The sequence below is a fragment of the Canis lupus genome, chromosome 11, assembly GCF_011100685.1.
Source record: "Canis lupus familiaris isolate Mischka breed German Shepherd chromosome 11, alternate assembly UU_Cfam_GSD_1.0, whole genome shotgun sequence".
Classification (NCBI taxonomy): Eukaryota; Metazoa; Chordata; class Mammalia; order Carnivora; family Canidae; genus Canis; species Canis lupus.
The window spans coordinates 3,763,445-3,786,534 of NC_049232.1; the positions used below are offsets into that span (position 1 = coordinate 3,763,445).

The 23,090-nt window shown below is 52.9% G+C and overlaps 2 protein-coding genes across 3 annotated transcripts; both read right to left on the reverse strand.

Moving 5' to 3' along the window:
• Nucleotides 1-314: 314 nt before the first annotated feature.
• B4GALT7 (beta-1,4-galactosyltransferase 7) lies at nt 315-9,477 on the reverse strand. 2 transcript variants are annotated; one of them, XM_038551819.1, is made up of 7 exons: nt 9,334-9,477; nt 7,297-7,458; nt 5,412-5,774; nt 2,597-2,822; nt 1,694-1,777; nt 1,381-1,485; nt 315-985 (listed from the first exon to the last, which is right to left on the reverse strand). In XM_038551819.1, exons 1-7 carry the CDS (start codon nt 9,381-9,383, stop codon nt 830-832), a joined length of 1,146 nt encoding a protein of 381 aa, XP_038407747.1. In that variant the 5' UTR covers nt 9,384-9,477; the 3' UTR covers nt 315-829. The 2 variants fall into 2 exon arrangements, with proteins under 2 accessions (XP_038407747.1, XP_038407748.1); XM_038551820.1 differs by lacking the exon at nt 7,297-7,458.
• Nucleotides 9,478-12,718: 3,241 nt separating this feature from the next.
• Nucleotides 12,719-15,909, reverse strand: TMED9 (transmembrane p24 trafficking protein 9). The gene is made up of 5 exons (XM_038551821.1): nt 15,692-15,909; nt 15,460-15,560; nt 14,515-14,640; nt 14,010-14,156; nt 12,719-13,592 (listed from the first exon to the last, which is right to left on the reverse strand). The coding sequence occupies exons 1-5, from the start codon at nt 15,873-15,875 to the stop codon at nt 13,443-13,445; spliced, it is 708 nt and encodes a 235-aa protein (XP_038407749.1). The 5' UTR covers nt 15,876-15,909; the 3' UTR covers nt 12,719-13,442.
• Between the last annotated feature and the right edge of the window lie 7,181 nt (nt 15,910-23,090).

Here is a 23,090-nt window from a genome sequence, read left to right on the forward strand (position 1 = left end):
CCTCCCCTTCCGCTCAGTCACTCAGTCACAGGTGACAAACTGGTGGTCCGCAGCACATTTTGTTTGGCCTGCCATACTTTCCCAAGGTTTCGATTATGTGCTATCATATAGAAATTAACCCATTTCTGGGACGCCTGGGTGGCTCAACAGTTGAGCCTCTGCCTTGGGCTCAGGGCGTGATCCCAGGGTCCTGGGATGGAGTCCCGCATCAGGATCCCCATGGGGAGCCTGCTTCTCCCTCTGCCTGTGCCTCTCTCTGTGTCTCTAATAAATAAATAAAATCTTAAAAAAAATAGAAATTAACTGATTTCACGTAAGAATCCAGAATCCTAGTTTCTTTTGAAAAAAAAAAAAAAAAAATCAAGATCCAGCAACACTAGGCCCCCATCCCTGCACGGTGACACCCAGTGACAGCGGGTCTTGGCAGTTCCCTTTTGGTAGAACTCGCACACGGGTGTCTGTCTGCAGTTTTAACCTTCTGGATGGTCTTGGCCATGCGCGGCGGCAGCAGCGGAGGTGGCGTGGCTGCTGCCGACGTGGTCCTGGGAAAGGAACGGAAAGCCATCAAGTCTGAACACGCAAAGGAGGGTACAGCAGGGCAGCAGGAAGGGGCGGGCGCTCCAGCCTCTCCCCATCACTGTTTATTGCTAGCAACTCATCTGGGTGCCCATGCGTGTCCTGTCCCGGCTCAGGCCTGCCTCAGGACATTGGGGGCGCTGGGCTGCTGCAAACCTTGGTTGTCCTCCTGGTGTGGGAACCTGGGTCTGATGTCCTGAGCCTGAGGAGCAGTGTGGCCTTGGGGCACAGGCTTCCTTCCTGTCAGGCTGGCTCAGCCAAAGGTGCACCAGGGGGTGGCAGCCTTGTCACAGTCCAACAGGATGTTAAGAACGGTGCAGGGGGCCCCGGCCACTGACAGGGCTGTGCGGGAATCCACGTGGTACTTCACGGTGCTCAGGCCTCCCTCCCGGTCTACCTTGAATTGCTCCTGGGAAGGAAAAGGGGGAGATGGCGCGGCTCAGAGCTTTGTGGCTGCTCTCTGGCCCCAACTGTACCCCCAAGTAAGCAGGAGAGAAGGACCAGTCTGGCTTCTAAAAGGGAAGCCCTTTGCAGGATGGTGGTTCCTGTGTCACAGGTCACCCACAGCGGGGTCCTGCCCCCGCCTGCCTGGACCCCAAAGTGTCTGCTGACCCATGGTGCCCAGAAGCATGTGGAAGCCACCAGAGCGGGGCACAGTGTCCCGGCAGAATGCTCAGGGCCTGACCTGGGCCAAGCGGGGTAGCCCAGGGCCAGCTGGGCCTGAGGACAGTGTGGTAAGAGGCTTGGCTCTGCTTCTTCCCCACATAACACCGATCTGTCCCCAGGCAGGGGACCAGTCAGCACCTGTTTTTGAGCTGCGATGCGTTTCTGGTCCCTCTTCCGCCAGGCGGGGTCATGCAGGTGGCGAAATGTCTTGTACCCGGTTGTGATTCCCGAAGGGCGGAAAAGCTAAGAAGGTCAAAGGAAGTTGGGTCAGGCCGCCCTCCTGAAGCCCTGGCCCTCACCACTAGTCTTCTGGGATCCCCGCTGGCCCCAGCACCAGGCTGCAGGCAGGGAGCAACCTCCAAGCCCAGGGAACTGCATCGGAGGGCAGAGAAGGGAACCTCAGGGCAGCCCCAAATGCTGAGGAGGTGGGGGGCCCTGCAGAGGGCATTACCTGCAGCCCGGCCCCTTTGATGCGCCGGTAGAACTCATCATCTTCACGGCCCCAGCCCCAGAAGCGGTTGGACATCCCGTTGCACTGACACAGAGACAGGGAACATCACTTGCCCCATCCTTGCTGGGGCGCTCTCCGGTCTCCTAGCACTTGGGAGTGGGCCAAAGCCTCCTGCTCATCCTCTGCTGGAGGCCCTCATGGGCACCTGGGTGCCTTCGGTGCCTGCTGCTGTGGCACTGCAGAATGACCACCACAGCCCAGTCCCTCTGCCTGTTCTGATGGGGTCCTGAACTTGGGTGAGATTGCCGGTTTCTCAAAAATGTCTGACTGGCGGGAGGACACCTCTTGGGGGAGATGGTGACGGGCAGAAGCAGCACCTCTGGCGTGGCCTCTGCATGCCTCATACCCCCATTTCTCCCCAGGGAGGCTCTGCCTTGATGTCCTTCCATGGGGAGAGGGATGCTGGGGCTCTGTGGCAGACAGCTCTGTTTGCCACTAGATTTGGGGCTTTGTTTACATAAAGCTGGCTTCAGTCACAGCCTGGAGAGAGGGACAGGAGGCAGGGGTCTAAGTCATTTGATCACCGTGGATGTCTGGAAGTAAACCCCCTCTGGAGAAAGCCACATGGCAGTTGAAATGGCATCCCGGGGACACTGTCTGAGAGGCTGGGTCAGCCACACCTGAAGCCAGCCCCTGCCCCTGCCCAGACTGGTCCACTTTGAGAGCCTACGAATCCCAAGTCTTGTGAAGCCAGCTTGTACAGAATCCTCCCTGACGGACTCACTCGGCCCTGCTCCTGGGCTCCCGTGATGGGCCTGGGCAGGACTCCTCCATCTGCTGGGTCCCCAAGACTGCTGTGGCTCCTGCCAACGCCCCTGCCCCCCGAGCCGCGTGGGGCCTCACCAGCTGGTAGTGCTGCTTAGAAAGCAGCAGGATCCCGCCCACGTAGGTCTTGTAGTGGTAGAGTGGGTGCAGCTCCGGGGAAGCCACATGGAAGGGCCCGGCCTCAGGGAAGCCATAGTCCAGCTCCTCGTTGAGGGGGAGCAGGTCCACGTCGTGCATGGCGATGTAGTCCGTGCTGTTGCTGCTCTCCAGGAAGCCCACATTGATGAGGGCTGCCCGGTTGAACCTGCACAGGGAGGCCAGGGCTGAGCTGGGGCCGGGGGCAGTGAGCTCGTTCTCCCCACACTGAGTGAGATTCTGCCCTCTGTGGTACTCAGCCCCTGGCACCTGTCGGGCCCCCCTGCCTGATGCTGACTCCCCTGTGGGGCTGCCCTCCACTCGTCTCACAAATGTCTACCGAGCACCTGCTATGTGCCAGAAACCGTCTGGGTCACTGGAGTCACGGCACTGACAAATCAGAGCCCTGCCCTCCAGGAGCTGACATTCTAACGAGAAGAGACACAGATCAGTAAATATGTACCCAGCCAGGCCATTCCTCCATGGAGAAAAGAAGAGTAGGGCGAGGAGGGGAGAGCATGCTGGGGTTGGGGTGGGGCAGGGGGGGTGGTCAGCGAGGGCCTGGGGAATGGGGTAGCATGCGAAGGCCTGAGGGAATGAGCCAGAAGGGCGTAAGTAGAATGGGGCTCTGAGCAGAGGTGAGAGCAGCCACCAAGGTCCGAGGCAGGAACAGATGCCACGATGGTCAAAGCAGAGGGACCCAGGAGGGCTTAAGGGATGCAGTCGGCAGGGGCTGCAACCCAGATTAAGATGCAGGAGCCACTGCAGGCCTTCAAGCAGAGGCAGGACACGCTGTGACCTTGGGTGTCACAGGATTGCTGTAGCTGGGGTGTTGAGGTGGGAGAGTCAGGGGTGGAAGTGGGGAGTCGGGCTGGGAGGCTACCACACTAATATAGTCAGGAGATACTGGTAATTTAGCTCAGGGAGGTGGTGAGAAGTGGGCAGATTCTAGATGTATTCTGAGAGATGGGATGCGTTGTGTGAGGGAAGAGAGGAGCAGCCATCTCCTGAAACGGGGAAGGGGGTGGGTAGGAAATCAGAAATAGTTTTGATCACATGAAGCTTGGGATACCCAAGACCCCCAGATGGAGGTTGACACAGGTGGTTGGTTGCACGCACGGGTCTGGAGGTCAGGAGAGAGGTCTGGGCTGGGAACACAGACTCAGGGGTCAGCAGGGTATGGATGGGGTCTAATGCCAGGAGATGGGATGACATCCCCAGGGAGTGACTGGAGCCAGAGAAGAGGATGCCCAAGCACTGAGCCCCAAGAACACCAGGGCCGAGACGTCAGGGAGGTGAGGCAGAACCAGCAAAGGGCGTGGTGTAGGGCAGTGAGGAAGGACAAGCAGACTGCTCTCAGAAGCCAACCAGAGGTGTTTTAAGAAGGAAGAAGTAACCCAGTTGGCAAATGCAAATGCTGAGGGGGTGAGGAGAGGTGGGGAGATGTGGGGGGCGGTGAGTGGGATGAAGGCTGAGAACAGGGCTTGGGTTAATGCAGTGGGCTCACTGATGATGTGAGCCTTTTTAGTGTCACGATGGGGGTAAAGGTCTGGGTGGAACAGGTTCCGGAGAGACTGAGAGTGGGGAGTTCTGCTATAAAGGGGAGCAGAGAAAAGCAGGTGATGGGAGGTCATGGGGTCTTTTTTCTTTTTTTCTTTGGAAGGGAGCTATTTCAGTGCGTTTGCTAATGCGAATGCTCCAGGAGAGAAGAAAAATGGATTATGTGGGAGATAAAGGAGCCGGGGCTGGGGAGCCACAGTGAGAAGGGGGTCCAGGGCCCGAGCGGAAGAGCTGGCCCTGCAGGCGCTGGGACAGGGCATCCCCAGCATGGCGGGAGCCTCGTCCGCCTGCAAGGAGGCTGGTGGGCACTTGGGCATGCTCTCTTCCAAGCTGGTTGTTTTCTCAAACAGGAAGCAGTCACCAGCCGAGGCGGAGGAAAAGGCGATGCAGAGAAAGGGTGCAAAGCTGCCTCACAGAGGGGCAGGCAGCAGGCCAGGGGAACGCAAGGCTTCCCGGCAGGCCTGCGGGGCTTCCAGGCCAGGGCTCAGGGCTAGGGGGACGAGTGAGCAAAGTCTCCAACTACATCCAGCCACCCAGGTGCAGGTGTGGAGCTGTGCCCGGGGCCGATGCTAATGGTGGACCACGGAATCCAAGCTGGGGGAGGAGGAAGTGAGGACCAGGAGGGTGGGCCATGAAAACTGGGAGAACTGTGGCCTGAAGGGCTGGGGGTGAACCTGTCTCCCAGCAGAGCAAGGTGGAGGGAAAGGAGGTGGAGGTAGGGTGGGAGACATGTGGACGGGCTGGTGGGAGGGAGCAGTGCGGGAAAGGGCAGGGATCTCAGGGTAACACCAGACTGTGAACTACTTCCAGGCGGTGCTCTTGACCTGCTCTTGACCCTCCGTCTCCCTGGCCCTGCAGCCAATCTACTAGAAAGCTCTGTGTGCGCCCTCTCCCCATTACATCTCTCCACCCGTGGGGCCCCAGAGCCAAGACACCGGCCCCTCCCCCACCCAGCGGGTCTCCCCACCCCTTCTGTCTGGGTAAAAGGGATTCCTTTTTCAAAACGGATATCAGATCAGGATCCTCCTTAGCTCTAAACCCTGCTGTCAAATTAACGTCACACCGGTGAGAAGGGTTTACCGCTCCCCGCTCCTGCCACTGCCCAGGGATGGGGAGGGAAGCCCTTTGGGAGGCCAGAGGCCCACTGGGCACTGCCCCCCCGTGGGAAGGGGAGGAATCCGGCGGGGAGAGGCCCTACCGGAAGTGGTCCACCTGGTTGAGCACATAGATGTGGTGCGGGATCTTCTTCCTGCTCAGGAAGCGGTGCAGGTGTGGCACGAAGACCAGGAGCTCCTCGAAGCGCTCGCGGAAGGGCACCAGCACGGCCAGGCGGTGGGGGCCCCAGGACGCGTCTTCGGCCCAGCGCTCGGGCGGCGGCTCCGGGGGGCAGGCCCGGGGTGGGCCCGGGGTCTCCTGCCCTTGTCCCCTGGCTACCCGGGTCACGTCCCCGGAGCAGCTGAGCTGCAGCCAGAGCAGGGAGAGGAAGCCCAGGGAGAGACAGGCCACGAAGAGGTGGAAGACGGAGCATTTCCGGGGGAGGCCGCCGGGGACCAGCCTGGACCTGGGACAAGAGCCGGGACAGGGTCAGAAGGGCGGGTGGAGCCGGGGCCCACTGATAGGCCCTCCTCCGGCCTCCCCGGGAGTGGGGCACACAGGACGGGTCTGCCCCAAGCGCCTGTGAGTTAGTGCAGAAGCCGCTCCAGTGATTTTGGTCATGCTGCTACCTACCACGCATCAGAGTCCTGCTCCCTGCTCCTCGCCTAGCCTGCGTCACCCCACTCCCAGGAAGCCCTCCCACCCCAGGGAGGAGCTGCCCCAGTTCCTTCACACCCCCTTACTTTCTGTTTGTGGATGCAGGGCAGATGGAGAGCTGCTGGAGGACAGGGATGAGACTCGTCCTTGGCACCTGCCCGTTCCCAGGACAATGGCTGAAGGTCCAGAACCAGAGCCCGTGGCAGGAACAGGAGCCCCCTCCCCCCTGCAGATCCCACCCACTGCCTTCCAACCCCCTTCCCCTGTCAGTTGGCCCCCAGCTGAAACCTTGGCTTCAGCCCGCTGCTCACGCCAGAAAGGTCCCCATGGCGGCCCCGTGCTGACATCAGTCCCAGGGAAAAGACCTACGTTGACTCTGGGAAGATTGAATCTGCCCTCTAAAACCCGCAAGGCCCAAACTGACAGTGGCAGTTCACTGAACGGGTCTCAAAAAGCTTTGGTCCAAGGTGCAGCCCATGTGACAAGTGATGAGAGCTGGGAGAGGGAAAGGACGAGGGCCGGGTATGGAGCCCAGGGCAGGTGTAGCTCGGACACAGGGAGTGCTGGCAGAGGCTGCCCTCCGGGTCAGGAGGTGGGATTCACCTGATTGCTTTGCAGAGGAGCGTGAAGGAGCCGAACAATCTCAGGAAAAGAAAGAGTTCTCTACCTACACTCCCTGAAATAACCTGCAGAACGCTTGGCTTTCTAGCCTCCAGTGAGGTATAGCAGGTGGTATTGATTCGTCCCCCACCTGCTCCCTACCACTCAGACGGCGTGTACGGGGTAACCCAGGGCTTCCGCCACTCACCATCTTCCCTCCTGTGCCAGCGCTCACTCGGCCTGCCACTTCTGCCTGCAGTGCTCTTCCTCAGCTCATCTTCCTGGAAGCCCCCCTCTCATCTCTCAGGGTCAAACTCCTATGTATGGCCAGCTCGGTCCCTCCGCCTCAACTCCAATGCCAGCACCAGCACTGCCCACCCCTCTGCATGCACACAAATGGATACACGTGCCCCCTCCGTGGCCTCTGGTCCTTTCCTCTTTGAAACACTTAGAGTTCTGTAGTCACTTGTGTCCCTGCTCATCTTCTCTGTGCGTAATCGGTTCCTGCCTGTGGCCCCAGTTTAGACAGCAGAGGGCTTGCTAAGTTGAGTTACAGGAAGGTTCAAGCAGTCAGGGGCATGCTTTGAGTCACACACCACAGCCACACCAACTCCTGACTTCCTCTAGAGCATAACTGCCAACCTGGAAGCCAGCACCCCGGAAGGAAGCCAGGGCCCCCACACAGCAGAGAGGTGGCCAGGTAAGGCACCCTGACAAGGCTGCTGACTTACCCCCCATTGTCCTGTGGTGGGGGTTTCCGCTGGGGAGGAGGGGAGCCCAATCCTGCCAGTGGCCTGGGAAGGCTGGAACCTCTACAGATTCTCTCTCGCCCTCGGGCCTCTTTCTGGGGGTGGGATGGAGACCCGGGATATGGACATGAGGAAACATCCCACCTTCAGGAAAAGAAGCAGTGACCGTTATCCAGGGGTGTGGCACGGACTGGGCATTCTGTGCAGTTTCACATGCTGTTCCTTCAGTCCAGCTTCTCTTTCAGGATCAGGTTCTCATGGGCAATCTTATCCTGGGCTCTAAGGGCCCAAATGGCTGAGCAACTAAATTTGGAGCCAAATCTCAAGTCCTCAGGATAGCAGACACTGAAAACACTCCTGGTGCCACCTGGTGGCAGACTCCAGACCTGCAGTCCCAGGTGCTCCCAGGCCAGGGCACCCTGCTATGATGGGGTAGACCAGATGAGGCTTTGTCTTCATCAACCTGTGCCTGAGGCTAGAGAAGGCAGATTCCAATCCAGGCAGGCTGGCCCCAGAGCCAGCACTCTTTTTTTTTTTTTTTTTTCTCTAAAGCAGGGATTTTTTTTTTTTTTTTCATGATAGTCACACAGAGAGAGAGAGAGAGAGAGAGAGAGAGAGAGGCAGAGACATAGGGAGAAGCAGGCTCCATGCACCAGGAGCCCGACGTGGGATTCGATCCCGGGTCTCCAGGATCGCGCCCTGGGCCAAAGGCAGGCGCTAAACCGCTGTGCCACCCAGGGATCCCGAGCCAGCACTCTTAATTGCCACACTGGCCCGTATCTGTTGCATGGACTTTTGCCCTGTGTCCAAAGCAGGAATTGACATGGGTAACTTTTTGGGGGGAACACATGTACATTCCAAAGGTTTATTATAGGAAGGGATCAGAGAATGGAAGTTCTCCTCCATCACCTTCCTTTTCCTCCCTTACACAAATCTTAGTGGTACAAGTTTGAATATCAGCCGCTCTGGTCACAGCACCTCCCAACTGCAAAGGGAACTAGAAGACACCTCCTTCTGTGCCAGGCACAGTGTCAAGAGTTTTACATTCGTGGTCTCTTTTACTCCTCACCCAGCCCTGCAGAGTACATATTATGATCCCTGTTTCAGAGGTGGAAAAGCTGAGGTCAGAAAGATTAAGTGATCTGTTTCTGGTCACATGGCCCATAAAGAGGACTCCCGCCCAGGGCTGACTCCACGGTCCAGGCTTTCCTTCTATTAGATTCCTGTCTTCCTCCTTCCACACTGTCGGAAAAATCCCTCCAAACCAAAGAGTGGTGCCCACTATATTCCAGAATCTTTGGCACCTGGTAAACCCAAGAGTCCTACAGGGAAATGTCATTCGCTGGATAGGTGGAGACCCGCTCTCCTGTTTGGGGTGAGAAGACTTGGGGGGGCACATCTGAAGAATGAAGTGTGGCTGTCCCCCCAAATCTAGGTGGGCAAAGAGCTCCCCTGCCCCCCCCCACCCCCCGCCCCATTCTGCTTTGGTGGAAACATCATTGGCTAAGGTCTGGACCAAGCTCGCACCCAACACCGGGAGCGGGACCCGCTCGGGTCCAGCTGCACCGGAAATGAACCAGATTCCGCGTGCCGAGCGCCTAGTCCGTGGCCGCAGGGTTCGGCCGGGGAAGAGGCTGGGGCGGCGCGAGGCCCGCAGGGTCCCGGGTTCGCGCAGGCCAGGGCAAGGGGCCAGCGGCAGACGGAAGGGCAGACCCAGTGGGGAGGTCACTGCGGCCGGAGACCGCGCGGAGACAGACGCCGGTGCAGAAACACGGACACGGAGGCCTCCACCGAGGACAGGGGCTCGCAGGGGGCGGTCACCGGAGAGACGCGGAGACCCGCGCGGGGGGACGGCGCCCCGCAGACACAGACACACAGGGACCCCCGGAGAGAACCACAGACCCTCAGGAAGCCCCGCAGGCGGGGACGCGACGGCCTCGGGCTCCGGGCTCCCGCGGGGCGGCCCGGGAAGGATCGGCGCCCGGGAGGACGGGGCCCGGGCCGGCCGCCGCCGCTCACCTGCCGTCCTCCCAGGGCAAGGGCGCCGCTTTCCTCCGGGAGGGGAACATCGTGGGGGGAGGTGGCGGCGCATGGGACTCGAGCTCCCAGCCCGGCCGGCCGGGCCTCCCGGGCCTACGCGGCGCCTCCGCCTCCCGCCCCGCCCCGCCCCGGCCGGTCCGCCCCGCCCCCCGGTCCGCCGGGTCCGCCGCTCCAGCCGCGCCGTCCGCTCCCCGGAGCCGTCTCCGGAAAGGTTCCGCGTGCGAGGCCCGCCCCGGCGCCCCAGCGCCGCCCGCCCGCCGCCGCCCGCCCGCCCGCCAGCCCGAGAGCCCAGAGCGAGCGCAAGGCACCGGGCCGGCGTTGGACCGGCGAGACTCCAGCCTTCCACACCAGCGCTCCGGGACGGTGCGCATCCTCCTCCTCCTCCTCTTCCCGGCCCCGCGGGGAGGCGCCTGCTTCCTCCGCTGCACGCGGGGCTGGGGGCGAGGCCGGGCTCGGGGCTGAGCCTCCGCCCGGGCAGTGCCCAAGGACTCGCGAGGAGCCAGGCCGCAGAGACACCCTCGCCGCACGGGAAACCCCCCTCCGCCAGTTCAGCTGCGTGCGGGGCCAAGGCACCATCTCCCTGCATCTGCTTCCTCACTTGAGCGTATAAATAGTTTATCTACTTGGTTGCTGCGGTGCGAAAACCGCAAACACTTGGTAGGCTGCTGGGCACATAGCTCTCGGTCACTGGCGGCTGTTAGCCGCTTTGCTGGAGCTGAGGTAAGCACGGAAGAGGGAGTAAGATAAGTTTTTTAAAAAGATTTTATTTATTTATTCATGAGGGACATACAGGCAGAGACATAGGCAGAGGGAGAAGCGGGCTCCCTCCGGGGAGCCGGATGTGAGACTCGATCCCAGGACCCCAGGATCACGTCTGAGCCAAAGGCGTGGGCCACCCAGGTGCCCCTAAGATTTCGTATGTCTGCCCTGGCACAGTGGGAGCTTGCCTGGATGGCCCAGCCTCCCACCTAGGAAAAGACAGTAACAGAGTCCTTCCGCTTAATCTCCCCTGCTCTTCAGGCAAATGTAAAGTTCTCTAATAAATAGCTAACATCTATTGAGTTCTGACTATGTGCCAGTCATTGTTCTAAATTCTTTACTGCTATTTTGTCATTCAGTCCTTATGGGCAATGACCTTACTATGCCCACTTGAAAGACCGGGGCACAGAGACGCAGTTCAGGGTGTAAACCAAAACGCATTGGTTGCAGTCTGTGGTCTCAACCACTGTGCTTGCAAAAGGACTTTCCTTAGGTGACAAATGTGATCATCCCCAGCAGCTCCCTTTCTCCCTTACACCTGGTGTACAACCCACCAGGGACCTTGCTGAACTCTGCCTCTGCCCTGCACTCTAGAACAGAACCATGGCAAATGCAGCCTAGCTTTGGCTGATGATAAAGGCAAGGCTGATTGACCCCTTGCAGAGACCAGCCAGGTCAGGCCAAAAATGGAAGCAGGAAGGGTGGCATTAGGACCTGAGAGTATAAGCCCATCTAAAGGGGACACCTACCATTTGGTCCAGTTCATTGTCCATCACAATGAAGCCCAACTGGCATCAGATCTGTCTCAAGAAATCAGATTTCAGGGGCGTCTGGGCGGCTCTGTCGGTTAAGTGTCTGTCTTCAGCTCAGGTCGTGATCTCTGAGTCCTGGGATAGAGCTCTCCCTCTCCTGCCCCTCCCTCAGCTCATGCTCAGTCTCTCAAATAAATAAAATCGTTTTAAAAAAATAAGATTTTGGGCAGCCCGGGTGGCTCAGCGGTTTAGCGCCGCCTTAGGCCCAGGACCTGATCCTGGAGACTGGGGATCGAGTCCCGCGTCCGGCTCCCTGCATGGAGCCTGCTTATCCCTCTGCCTGTGTGCCTCTATCTCTCATGGACAAATAGATAAAAAAAATCTTTAAAAAAAATAAGATTTCACATAAAAATCCTATCTTAAACAGTGACACCCACAATCATGTTGATAAGCATCCTAGATAGGATGGGATGACAATGGCACATTTCTGATCTTTCAAAAAACTCAGGACTCCTGTCTAATCATGAGAAAAACCAACACATCCCAACTGAAGGAAATTCTACAAAAAACCTGAATAGTACTCCTAAAAATTGTCAAGGTAATAAAAAACAAGGAAAGTCTGAGAAAGTCACAGCCAAGAAGGGACTAAATGTGATGTGGTGCCCTGGATAGGATCCTGGAACAGAAAAAGGGCATTAGGTGATGGCTAAGGAAATTTGCATTTGGTATGGACTTTAAAAATAATGTATCGCTAGTGTTTAACAAATGTATCATGCTAATGCAAGGCATTAGTAATGGGGGGGAACTATTATTACAATTTTTCTGTAATTACAAAGCTGTTTTTAGAAAGCGTTTTTATTTATTTTTAATTTTTATTATTTATTTATTTATTTATTTATTTACTTATTTTATTTATGATAGTCACAGAGAGAGAGAGAGAGAGGCAGAGACACAGAGGGAGAAGCAGGCTCCATGCACCGGGAGCCCGATGTGGGATTCGATCCTGGGTCTCCAGGATCGCGCCCTGGGCCAAAGGCAGGCGCCAAACCGCTGCGCCACCCAGGGATCCCTATTTTTAATTTTTAAAAAGATTTTATTCATTCATGAGAGACACACAAAGAGAGGGGCAGAGGCACAGGCAGAGGGAGAAGCAGGCTCCATGCAGGGAGCCCGATGTGGGACTCGATCCTGGGTCTCCAGGATCACACCCTGGGCTGAAGGCAGGGGCTCAACTGCTGAGCCACCCAGGTGTCCCCAAATGTCTTCTAATTCTGACCAACCTTCCCTAACATAAGCTTCCTTAAACCCCCTTCCGAAATTCATGGAAAAAATGCCTATTGACCTCCATCTGCTATTGCTTCCCATGCCCCCAGCTCTGCCTTCTTCCATCAGAATCTTTCCTCTCCAAGGTCCTTGCCAATATCCCGTGCTATTGGTTATGACCATCAGCATCCTCATGCCCACCAGCGCAGGGATTTCTGCCCTTCCCAAACCCGCAGCCCTTTTCTGTTCAACACACGCTACCTTCTTGAATGAGGTACTTCCTGGCAGCAGCATGACAGTGCTATCCATTTACTTTGGAAATGCAGGGAGGGCACTTGTGTCACAAGGGAGTGGACACAGAGGAAAATGCTATCAGTTTGAGCACCAAGCCCACAATTCACCTGTTTTATGGTCTTGGGCGAACCCACTATCCCCTGCGACAAGGTGGAGAGAGGACAGAAAGGATAAAGCCCACGCGTGGGTTTTCATCTTGGAATATGAAGTGCTTCACACAGTGGAAGAACTGATGACATTCCCTGAGCTCCTCCATGAGCCACTGACAGTACAGTAACTTTACGCTGGACAAGTCATCAATTTTCTTTTTTTATTGGGAAACCAATGTAACAAACCTAGACTTATTGAAAATGAAATCAGTAACTAAGACTCTGCAGGCCCCATCCCCAACCAGCACCAAGGCCTCTGCTTGGCCTGACCCCAGTTCCTCAAGCTCCCCAAAGGACAACTATGCTGAGAAGCTGAGGTCAACCTCAGAGCTACTTTCCCACACTGCAACCCCCTCCACCCCACCCTCCACTGACACACACACACCCTACCCTGGATCAGCAGTCTGGGCCCAAGGAGGGTATAGTGGTTCCCAGGGTGGCAGGGAATCACAGGCACATCCCAACCTGCTCAAAATCCCAAGTTAGCAAAGGAAGACAGAAAAAAAGACTGGCTTGCCCACCCACTCCCCTCCCCCCAGCCACCCCAGACAACAGTCTCACATCCCTGATCAGTAACACTATGATTCTGAGGTGCCAATGAGGCTCCCAGTGGCTTCACCAGCCCCTGGATGATTACTGCAAAGGGCTCAGAGCCCAGGGAAGGGGGCAGGCATGACCCCACCACCTGCTCAGTAGTAGCCAGCCAAGCAAGCTGCTGCTCTAAGCTTGTGCCTCGGGTGCCTGTAGCCCTGCCCCCTCCAATATATCCACGGGTTGGAACCAGTCCTCCTGCCAGAGAGAAATCAGTTCCAGGAGGCCCTTTCTCCCACAGCCTCGGAGGAGGAGGGATGGTCTGTGAGGCCTGGGATGGCTACACCAGCTTCTTCGCTTCAAAGAAACTTTTGAGGTGTCGCATCTGCCAGACACCAATGGCTACGAGGATGAGGGTCTGCAGAATGGACCACCACAGCACCCGCTGGTTGGTGCTCTCGCTGGTCTGCCGGAAGCGCTCCTCTCGCCACTGTGGGAGGAGAGAAGGGAAGAGGAGCCTAAGTTTGCTGGGCACCACCTGGTGCCACTCTAACTGCTAGATTCATTCATGGCAGCACCCTGGCTCCCAGACCAAAGTGAGTTTGAAATAGCTGGTCTTGGAAACACCTATAGCCATGGAAAAAACACCTAAGGCATTAGTATCAGTTCCTGCTCTTGTCACTGTGCATGTGTCACTGTGATTTAGAAGAATGACAGTCTCCTGAGAGCCTGTCTCCTTGGTTACAAACTGGAGTTAGTAGTACCCACCCCATCTTTTAGACTTGCAAAGCAGCACAGAAGGGTAAGTCCCCTGAGTTTCCTAATGAACCTTGCAGGCATGCAACTTCTGGCTGAGCCTGAAAGCTTCCGGGAAGAAGCCCACCTAGCAGCCCCCGGCCCGACATACCCGTTGGTAGTTCTGCTCTTTCTGGATCTGCTCCACCTGCTCCACCAGCTGTCTCACTCGGAGCTGCAACTCACTCAACTTGTCTTTGGCAGCAATTTCTGCATAGTCGTTGGCATGTTCTCCCACCTGGATGTCCAGGTGAACTCTCTGAGGACAGAGAAGGACGATAAGAAGAAATCAGGCAGCTCTGCTTCATCTTCCTGCCAGGAACTAACAGCTGGTCCCCCACTTTCCTTCATTTGTGCATTTAGCCAATGCTGACTGAGGCATCCTCAGTGTCTAGCCCTGTGGGGTTCTGGGAAAACAGGCAAGAATCAGCTTGGCTAATACTTGGTCCAAGGCATACATGAAGAGCTTGGCAACTGTGCTTGGCTCTTCACTGGAAACCCAGGTGTATTAGGAAACACAAAATCCAACATACCCTCTTACACCCAAAGCACCAAGTCTCCAGTCCTGACCAGGGTATGGAGTTGTAAGCTACAAATCCCACGTGGTTCCAACTCACCAGCATGCCTCCAGCAAAAAGGGAGAACTTAGTGGAATTGGAGTGAAGACAGATCTGGTGTTCACCCGGGGTATGGGAGGTGAAAGTGAACCTTCCTTCAGAGCCATACTGCCGGGCCAGGATGACCTGGAGAGAAAAGCCTTCAAGTGAGTGTTACTGCGGAGGGAGCTACTGGAAGGAAAGAGCTTCAGGCTCTCAGTGCCTCAAAAGTTGGCAAACAGAGCCTTAGGGACCTCACACTAAAAGGTCCAGAGCTGCTCAGTAGCAGTTGCCAAAAGCTTGTCTGAGAACTTTCTGGGGCATGGGTGAAGAGTCTGAGATGAAGCTGACACGTGACTGCTCCTGGGAAGGGCTTTTTATTTAGAGCGGCTACCTGCAGCTCTTTCTGCCCTCGGGTCCTGTCCCCATGCTTTATTCAGAGCTGCTACCATTTCCGCTCTTTTGATGTGGTTTATTTTTTTTTAATGAAAGGTGACAACTAAAGATTTATTTTGCTTTATTTTAATATCCCTATTTATCGAAATTCAAAGCTGCTCGTTCGTTTGGAAAGCACCCTGTTGAACGACCTCCTAAAGCCTATACGTCATAGGTCACAGCGTGAGAGTTACCACAATTCTTTGATGGCCAGCACCACAGTGAAGGTGTGCACCAAGCACACCTACAAGGCAGGTGAGTTTCCACTTCACAGAGCAGGAAAAAAGGCTCCGGGCAGGTAAGGGACTCGACCGAGTCCTGCAGCAGCCGGCAAGAAACCGAGAGGAGCCGCTAGCCCTGCAGCAGCCCAGGTGTGGCCTAGAGCGAAAACCCGGGATCTTCTCACCAACACCCCAAGTCTCTTCAGCAGTTTGGCGGCTGCCGCGAGGAGGAGCGGAAGTACCCGCGGCCGCCGGCTCTGGCGCTCAAGTGCGGAGCGCAGGGCTCGGCGGGGCTGAGGGGCCGGCTCACCTTGTCCTCCGGGTCCTTCACCTCCACGAACATGCCCAGCCCGGGGGTGGCCGGCTGGTACTCCTCCCGCTGCTTGTCATACAGCTGCGTCCGGTAGTTTCCTGGAGGGGAGTGGGGCGGACCCGGGTCAGACTAGCGCCAGGCGGGGTGGAGTCGGCTCCCGGCGGACGCCCCGCGCCCCCGCCCCACGACCGAGGAAGGTCTCGGTCCCGACTCCCCCTTCGGCCCGCACCTATAACCATGGTCTCGTCCGGAATCTCCTCAATAAAGCACTTCTTTTCGGTCTCCCCGATGTGGAAGTAAAGCGCGCCTCCGCGGGCCGCAAAACACAGCAGCAGCAAGAGGGCCCGAATCACCCGCCCCAGTCCAGCTCCAGGCCGGGGCCCGACGACCCTCATGCCCTGCTCCGCGGCCATCTTGCCCCACCTGCCGGCGCAACCGCAGCCGGCGGCGCCACGTAGCCCTGCCGCCGCCGCCGCGGGGTCTGCTGGGACAGCGAGTTCGACCAGCTGGACTACAAGTCCCGAGATGCCCCACGGCCACGGCGAGGCAGTATCTGATTGGAGAGCAGCTTCTGCCTGCAACCTAACTGAGACCTCAGAATTGAAACTTTCTTTTCATAGATCGCAGTGGCGGGCAGGTGACTACTAATGTTTATCAGCTTTTTACAGATGCTGCAAGTAACAGTTTGTTTACGGTCGCTGAATGAATTATGAGCAGATACAGGATTGAAGCCGAGGATCCCTGACTTGACATCTCTGCGTGCGAAACTCTGAGCTTTCTATTTTTAACAACTTGAACTTTGAAAAAGTGACACCAACAGTGCACCAGCTTATCTTCGAAAAAAATTTAAGGGCAGCCCAGGGCCTGATCTGGAGACCCCGGGATCGAGTCCCACATCAGGCTCCCTGTATGGAGCCTGCTTCTCCCTCTGCCTGTGTCTCTCATGAAAGAATAAATAAAATCTTTAAAAAAAATTTTTTTTTTTTTAAGCCTAGAGACTTCCTTTACTACTTCTTTGCCTTCCAAAACCCAGCCACTCCTACATCCAGTCTGATCTGGTCTGTATAATCCCAGGCATTCCCCTGTACCCTTCAGCATCAGACATCATCCACGTGGACTCTGCTGCCGGAGCTGCGCCCTGGTGGCTCCTCTCCAGAACGTGGTTCTGAGCCCGCAGGTAAAGGCATAATTGTGAAGGTCCTGGGGGCACAGTCGTCCGTGTCGGAGGGCTCGGCACTCAATGTGAGATCCAGAGGTCTGGGTCTGCCCTCCATACCTCTCCTGGATTTTACCCAAATTCCAGTGGATTTTGGCAGCTCTTCGGAGTTAGCAGTTTCTGATTGTGCCACCTTAAGGTTTCATAGAAGTTGGAGGTTTTCTAATTTGGGTTGTCTTTGTTCTTTCATTTGGCCCTGGAGAGGGAAGTTTAAGGATGGTGTTTTTTTTGTTTTTGTTTTTTTTTAATGATAGTCACAGAGAGAGAGAGAGGCAGAGACACAGGCAGAGGAAGAAGCAGGCTCCATGCACCGGGAGCCTGACGTGGGATTCGATCCCGGGTCTCCAGGATCGCGCCCTGGGCCAAAGGCAGGCGCCAAACCGCTGCGCTACCCAGGGATCCTGTGTTTTTGTTTTTTTAAGATTATATTATTTTATTTATTCATTTATTCAGCCCACCCGGGCTGCCCTAAGGATGATGTTTTGACATTTCTCCCTCATTGGAAGTCTTTATCTCATTTTTCTTAACAGTAACAATATAACATAAGCTTGGTTCGTGCCTTACTTTTAACCATTCCTGTGATGAAAGTGGTTAAGATTTTCCTCTAATCATTTGCTCTTACATATATTGCTGCAATAAAAATTTGTGTTCAGGGGATCCCTGGGTGGCTCAGCGGTTCAGTGCCTGCCTTTGGCCCAGGGCGTGATTCTGGAGTCCTGGGATGGAGTCCCACTCGGGCTCCCAGCACAGAGCCTGCTACTCCCTCTGCCTCTCTCTCTCTCTATGTCTATCATAAATAAATAAAATCTTTAAAAAAATTTGTGTTCAGTTTCTTAAAAAGCATTACTGTAGGACATAGTTTTTTGATAATAGATCACAATTTCTTTTTCAAATTTCATACCAATTTACAGTCTCACCAGCAGTGTGTCCTGGTGCTTACTACCCCACACCCTGGTCAAATGTTCTCAATCTTTTTAATCGTGCAAAATAAGTAAATGAAAACTTGTATTTCGCTATCCTCTTAATTTTTATTTCCTTGGATACTGAGCATTTTTTGTTGGTCATTTGTGAATCACTGCTGATTTTTCTTAGCTATTATAACGACATGCTATGAGTGCTGATGTTACCACCATTCAGAATTAACAAATTATTACAGAATTAATAAATGATAAAATTTCATAATAAGTTTCTAGAATTTTTAAAATTAAACTTTTTATGTTGACATAATTTAACATGCAGTTGTAAGAAGCAATGCAGAGAGACCCAGTGTACCCAATTATCCAGGTTATCCCATGGTAACATCTTGTCCAAGTATAATGCAATACCACAACCAGGATATTGACATTGATATAGTCAAGACACAGAATATTTCCATTACCAAGATTCCTCGTGTTGTGTATTGGCCACATTTACTTCCCTCTTCTTAACCTCATACAACAAGTAATGTGTGTTCTCCATTTCTACAATTTTGTCATTTCAAGAATGTTATATAAATGGAATCACACAGTATGTAACCTTTTGAGATTGGCTTTTTTCACTCAGTTAATTATCTGGATATTTAATCAGTGTATTACTTATATCAACAATCATTGCAAAAAAGTAACCATTACATAGAATGTATAAAGATACAATTTGTTTGATATCAACCATAGAAATGGGTGAGAACAGAGCTGTTAAAGGAGCAGAGAGGGTTTTTTTTGTTGTTGTTATTTAAGGTAAACTGATAAATTCAAATTAGTGTGTTTTAACTTTATGATATTAAGTATAATCCCCATGATAATCACAAAGAAAATAGCTATAAAATATACACAAAAGGAAATGGGAAGGGAATTCAAATGTTTCACAACTAAAAAAAAAAAAAAGCTAAATACAAAAGAAAATAGTAAATGCAGGAATTGAGGGACCAAAAAGAAGCTATAGGGCAAATAGAAAACAAATAGCAGGGATGCCTGGGTGGCTCAGTGGTTGAGCATCTGCCTTTGGCTCAGGTAGTGATCCTGGGGTCCCGGGATCACGTCTGGCATCAGGATCCCCACAGGGAGCCTGCTTCTCGCTCTGCCTATGTCTCTGCCTCTCTCTCTCTATGTGTCTCATGAATAAATAAATAAAATCTTTAAAGGAAAAAAAAAGTCGAGACTTCAGTGGGCCGATGTGTGTAGCCTTTGGCCACATTTCCCCTAGAAGTCTTCTGAGTCCTGGGATCAATGGTTTCTTGACTCTCAGTGACTGAGGCACAGCCCAACCACTTTCCTTGCCCTACATATGGGAACCCCCACAGTTTTGGGGGCTGGAGGACAGAAGTTCTTAGTTAGGATTCAGTCAGGCACAGACCTGGGGGACAGACTGCCCAGATCTCCAGGAGGAATGGACTGAAGACACGGTGAGACTTCTGAGAAAACTCACCAGAAGTGGAAGGATCCTGTTAGAGGGACCACTGTAAGCCTAAGGAAGATGGTGAAACACGTTCAGCAGAATATTGTTTGTGATATCCCTGAATTCAGCAGCACCACTCCCATGTCTAGGTGTTCTGGGATTGAGAGCACAAGGAAACAAACTGTCATAGGAATTATCTTTGTAGAGATGGTCACAAGGAATAGAAGTTGTTTTTCCACACACCAGGGGGGAAGATAAATGTAGAAGGACATGGTTCAGAGGAAGGGATAGTGTCATGGTGGGGCTCCAGGGATGGTATGAAAGTCAGCAGCAAACCAAAAGAAGCCACCCAACACTAGAGCAGAAGAATTGCACATGGAATCTCTGGTTTTATGTACAGAACATTCTATCCTTGATGTATGCCCAGGTCAAGATGTCTATGGAAATAATCAGGAGGAAACATTACAGCAAAACCAGGCATAGATTACGAGATTTTGCCTTTTTCCATAATTATGAATCACCATTACCCTTCTTCCTTCTTTCTCTCCTCTCTTTCATCCTTGCTTGCTTCCCTTTGTCTTCCTCCTTCCCTCTTTTTTTTTAAGATTTTATTTATTTATTCATGAGAGACACAGATATAGAGGCAGAGACAGAGGCAGAGGGAGAAGCAGGCTCCCCACAGGGAGCCCAATGTGGGACTTCACCCCAACCCAAGGATCATGCCCCAAACCAAAGGCAAATCCTCAACCGCTGAGCCACCCAGGCGTCCCCTCTTTTCTCTTCTCTCTCTTTCACTGTCTCCTTCTTCTTCTGTCTTCTCTTTGATTTTCATCCCTCTCCCTCCTTTCTCCTCCATACTCTCTCCTTTTTTTTTCTTCCTCTCTCTTCCCTTTCTCCAAGCAAACATCAACTGCATAGGCATATTCTTGATGTTGCTGGTTTTTTGCTAGCAGACATAAATCGAAGGCAGAAGCCTGCATCTTTATCTCTTACAGCTATCAGCCCCAGGGGGCCTTGCTCATGAATTATCTATTGCAATACAATGGGGTTTACACTGCCATAGAGGTGTTGACAAAGTCCCTAGGAGGAGGGAAAGAAATAAAACAGTGCTTCTGGATTTGAGTCTTGAAAAGATGAATAGAAATTAGGCAAGTGGAGAAGGGGATGGGGATTGAGGCCCAGGGCATTTCCCAGAAAGGGCACAGCATGTAAGAGAGGCCTGGATTTGCCTGGGCTTTGTGATTCTGGATTTTTAAAGTCTTTTTTTTTATTATTATGGATTATATCAAATCTACCAGTGTATGAATAGAAATTAAGTCCTTATGCAGTGTTATATGCTGTAATATTTTTCCAAATAAATCTGTCCTTTAAAAAAAAAATCAGGGACACCTGAGTAGCTTAGTGAGTTAAGCATCTGCCTTCAGCTCAGGTCATGGTCCCAGGGTCCTGGGATGGGCGGCATGGGGGTGAGGTTCACGTTAAGCAGAGAGTCCCCTTGTCCCTTTCCCTCTGTCCCTCATTTCCCCTTGTGTGCTCTCTTTCTCTCTCAAATAAATAATAAATAAAACTTTAAAAAAAATCCATCAAAGTCTGAAATCTTGGGGAACCACAGGTGGAGCAAGTAGATGTAGCCTCTCAGTGTCTTCTTTGAATCTCACAAATGGCACCCAGGTTCAGTAATCTTGACAACCATTGTGGAATTAGATTTTTGCCATGTGGGACGATCCCAGACCGTGTGGGTTCGCTGGTCTTATGTTCCTAGCCTTGTCATAGGTCAGAAACAGGTTGTTTCTCTCTCTTTCTTTTTTTCAGGGAGGGAGAGAGACCATGAGCGGGGGGGGGGGGGGGGCAGAGGGAGAGGGAGAGGGAGAAGCAGACTCCCCGCTGAATGTAGACCCCACCCCCCATGCTGCCCATCCCAGGACCCTGAGGTCTGGACCTGAGCCAAAGTCAGATGCTTAACTGACTGAGCCACCCAGGCAGCCTCAGGTTGTTCTATTTTTAGCAAAACAGTTTTGCTACTTGGAGAGTTATATTCCCCCTTCAAAATGTCTGGGTTCTGGGCCTTGAAATCTCACCAGTGCACTATCTCCTTACATGTAGGTGGTTGCAAGCATTTTCCACTTTTGACCATTTGGGGGATTCCTGTGGGTAGTCTGGCCAATGGACCACTGCCACTCAAGAGTGGTACTCACAGTGTGGTGTGGGGGCTGGTACTGGTCCATGTTTGTTATAGGTCTGCAATTAGGTAAGTACAAAAAATGAATGTTTAGGAGGTTTTACAGAAGTTTAATATTGATGTGATATTCAAGCACATGATTAGTTTATTTTTTTTTTCATTTTATAAGAGTACTGGCTTTAAAAAAAAAAGAATATTGGCTTGTGAGAGATTACAAATTTTATTAACAACAAAACAAAGCCAAAGCTTTACTACAGATGGTGGTGGTACTGGTCTAGAAAGCAACTATTCAGGACCACGGACAGCACCTCTGCTTCCCAAGCCTGAATCCTCACTTTTCTGCCTCTGCTCCCAACTCTGGCTAAATCAACTGATTGACTCCCAAACCCAACAGATGCTTTTCAGCTCTTGTCTTATTTGACCTTTCTAAAGCATGACTTTTGTTAATATATGAATTTGTCATGTTTGTTTAATGATCTTCCTCGTAAATAAAAAACACTCTCTTAGGATTTCCAATGAGCCACACCACTAAAATGAGGGGACAATTCTCATCTCAGTCTTAAAACACCGTATTGACATTGCTTTTTTGCTTTCAGTGGGTTCCTAGAGACTAGGAGATAGGTCTAATTAATTTTCATTAATTAATGTGTCAGATGCCTGGACGTCCAACATGTGTCAGACGCCTGGACCAAAGTCTGTGTCAGCAAATGCCTGCCACTTATCAGCTGGATGATCTTGGGCAAGATCAACTTTGCCGCTTTTTCCTAGCTATTAAACTGGAATAGCATTACAGTCTACCTAATAATTTTTTTTTAATTTTTTATTTATTTATGATAGAGAGAGAGAGAGAGGCAGAGACACAGGCAGAGGGAGAAGCAGGCTCCATGCACCGGGAGCCCGACGTGGGATTCGATCCCGGGTCTCCAGGATCGCGCCCTGGGCCAAAGGCAGGCGCCAAACCGCTGCGCCACCCAGGGATCCCCTACCTAATAATTTTTAAAAGATTAATTCAGTTAGTGAGTTTAACAGTGATGAGAGCAGTGCTTGGCACAAAAGAATAAAAAGGATCATCACTGGGGCACCTGTCTGGCTCAATTGGAAGAGCATGCAACTCTCGATCTTGGGGTCATGAGTTAGAGCCCCATATTGGGTACAGACATTACTTAAATAAGTAAAATCTTATTTAAAAAGGACCATCATCGGGGATCCCTAGGTGGCTCAGCAGTTGAGCACCTGCCTTCAGCCCAGGACATGATCCTGGAGTCCCAGAATAGAGTCCCACATTGGGCTCCCCGCATGGAGCCTGCTTCTCCCTCTGCCTGTGTCTCCCATGAATAAATAAATAAAATCTTAAAAAAAAAAAAAAGGAGCATCATCACAGGTTGCTGAATAAACTGAGCATGTTTATCACCAGGCACTAGGAGGTGGAAGACTTCATCCCACTACTTGGGTTGGGCTACAGCTTTCTATTGATATGTTTAGGTCTACACTGTTCTACTCAGGGCACTGTGTGCTCTGGAATTCTAGAGATTTGCTTTTTCTGGGTCCCCATTTTGTCATGTTGGCTCCACTCTCCCACCCCTTTCAGTTGTGCATCCCTATCCTTTACCAGTGGCTTTCCTGCCATCTTCTCTCCCCTCCAGGCTCACCCACAACCTCTTTTTAGTCTTTAGTGCAGAGAAAAGTACACTAGATGATGGACTCCCCTGTTCAAGCAGGCCTGGCACCTCCTGTGCCCTCAGATTCAGCCCAATTACCTCCACCCTCTAAGTTCCTATAGCTTTTCTTCCCCTAGTTCCTTAACTCGCCTATTGGCTGTTAGGCAATCCTAGGTCCCCCTACCTAAATTATTCTCGTCCC

What these genes read in the sequence shown, in the direction of transcription:
- B4GALT7 (XM_038551819.1), bottom strand. Translation starts at nt 9,383, where the DNA reads ATGTTCCCCTCCCGGAGGAAAGCGGCGCCCTTGCCCTGGGAGGACGGC. An exon ending in CTAAGCAGCACTACCAGCTG is followed by an intron (nt 1,778 to 2,596) that starts GTGAGGCCCCAC and finishes TCTCTGTGTCAG; the next exon opens with TGCAACGGGATGTCCAACCG. An exon ending in TCAAAGGGGCCGGGCTGCAG is followed by an intron (nt 1,486 to 1,693) that starts GTAATGCCCTCT and finishes TGACCTTCTTAG; the next exon opens with CTTTTCCGCCCTTCGGGAAT.
- TMED9 (XM_038551821.1), bottom strand. Translation starts at nt 15,875, where the DNA reads ATGGCCGCGGAGCAGGGCATGAGGGTCGTCGGGCCCCGGCCTGGAGCT. An exon ending in TTTTTGCTGGAGGCATGCTG is followed by an intron (nt 14,157 to 14,514) that starts GTGAGTTGGAAC and finishes CTCTGTCCTCAG; the next exon opens with AGAGTTCACCTGGACATCCA. An exon ending in AAGAGCAGAACTACCAACGG is followed by an intron (nt 13,593 to 14,009) that starts GTATGTCGGGCC and finishes CTCCTCCCACAG; the next exon opens with TGGCGAGAGGAGCGCTTCCG.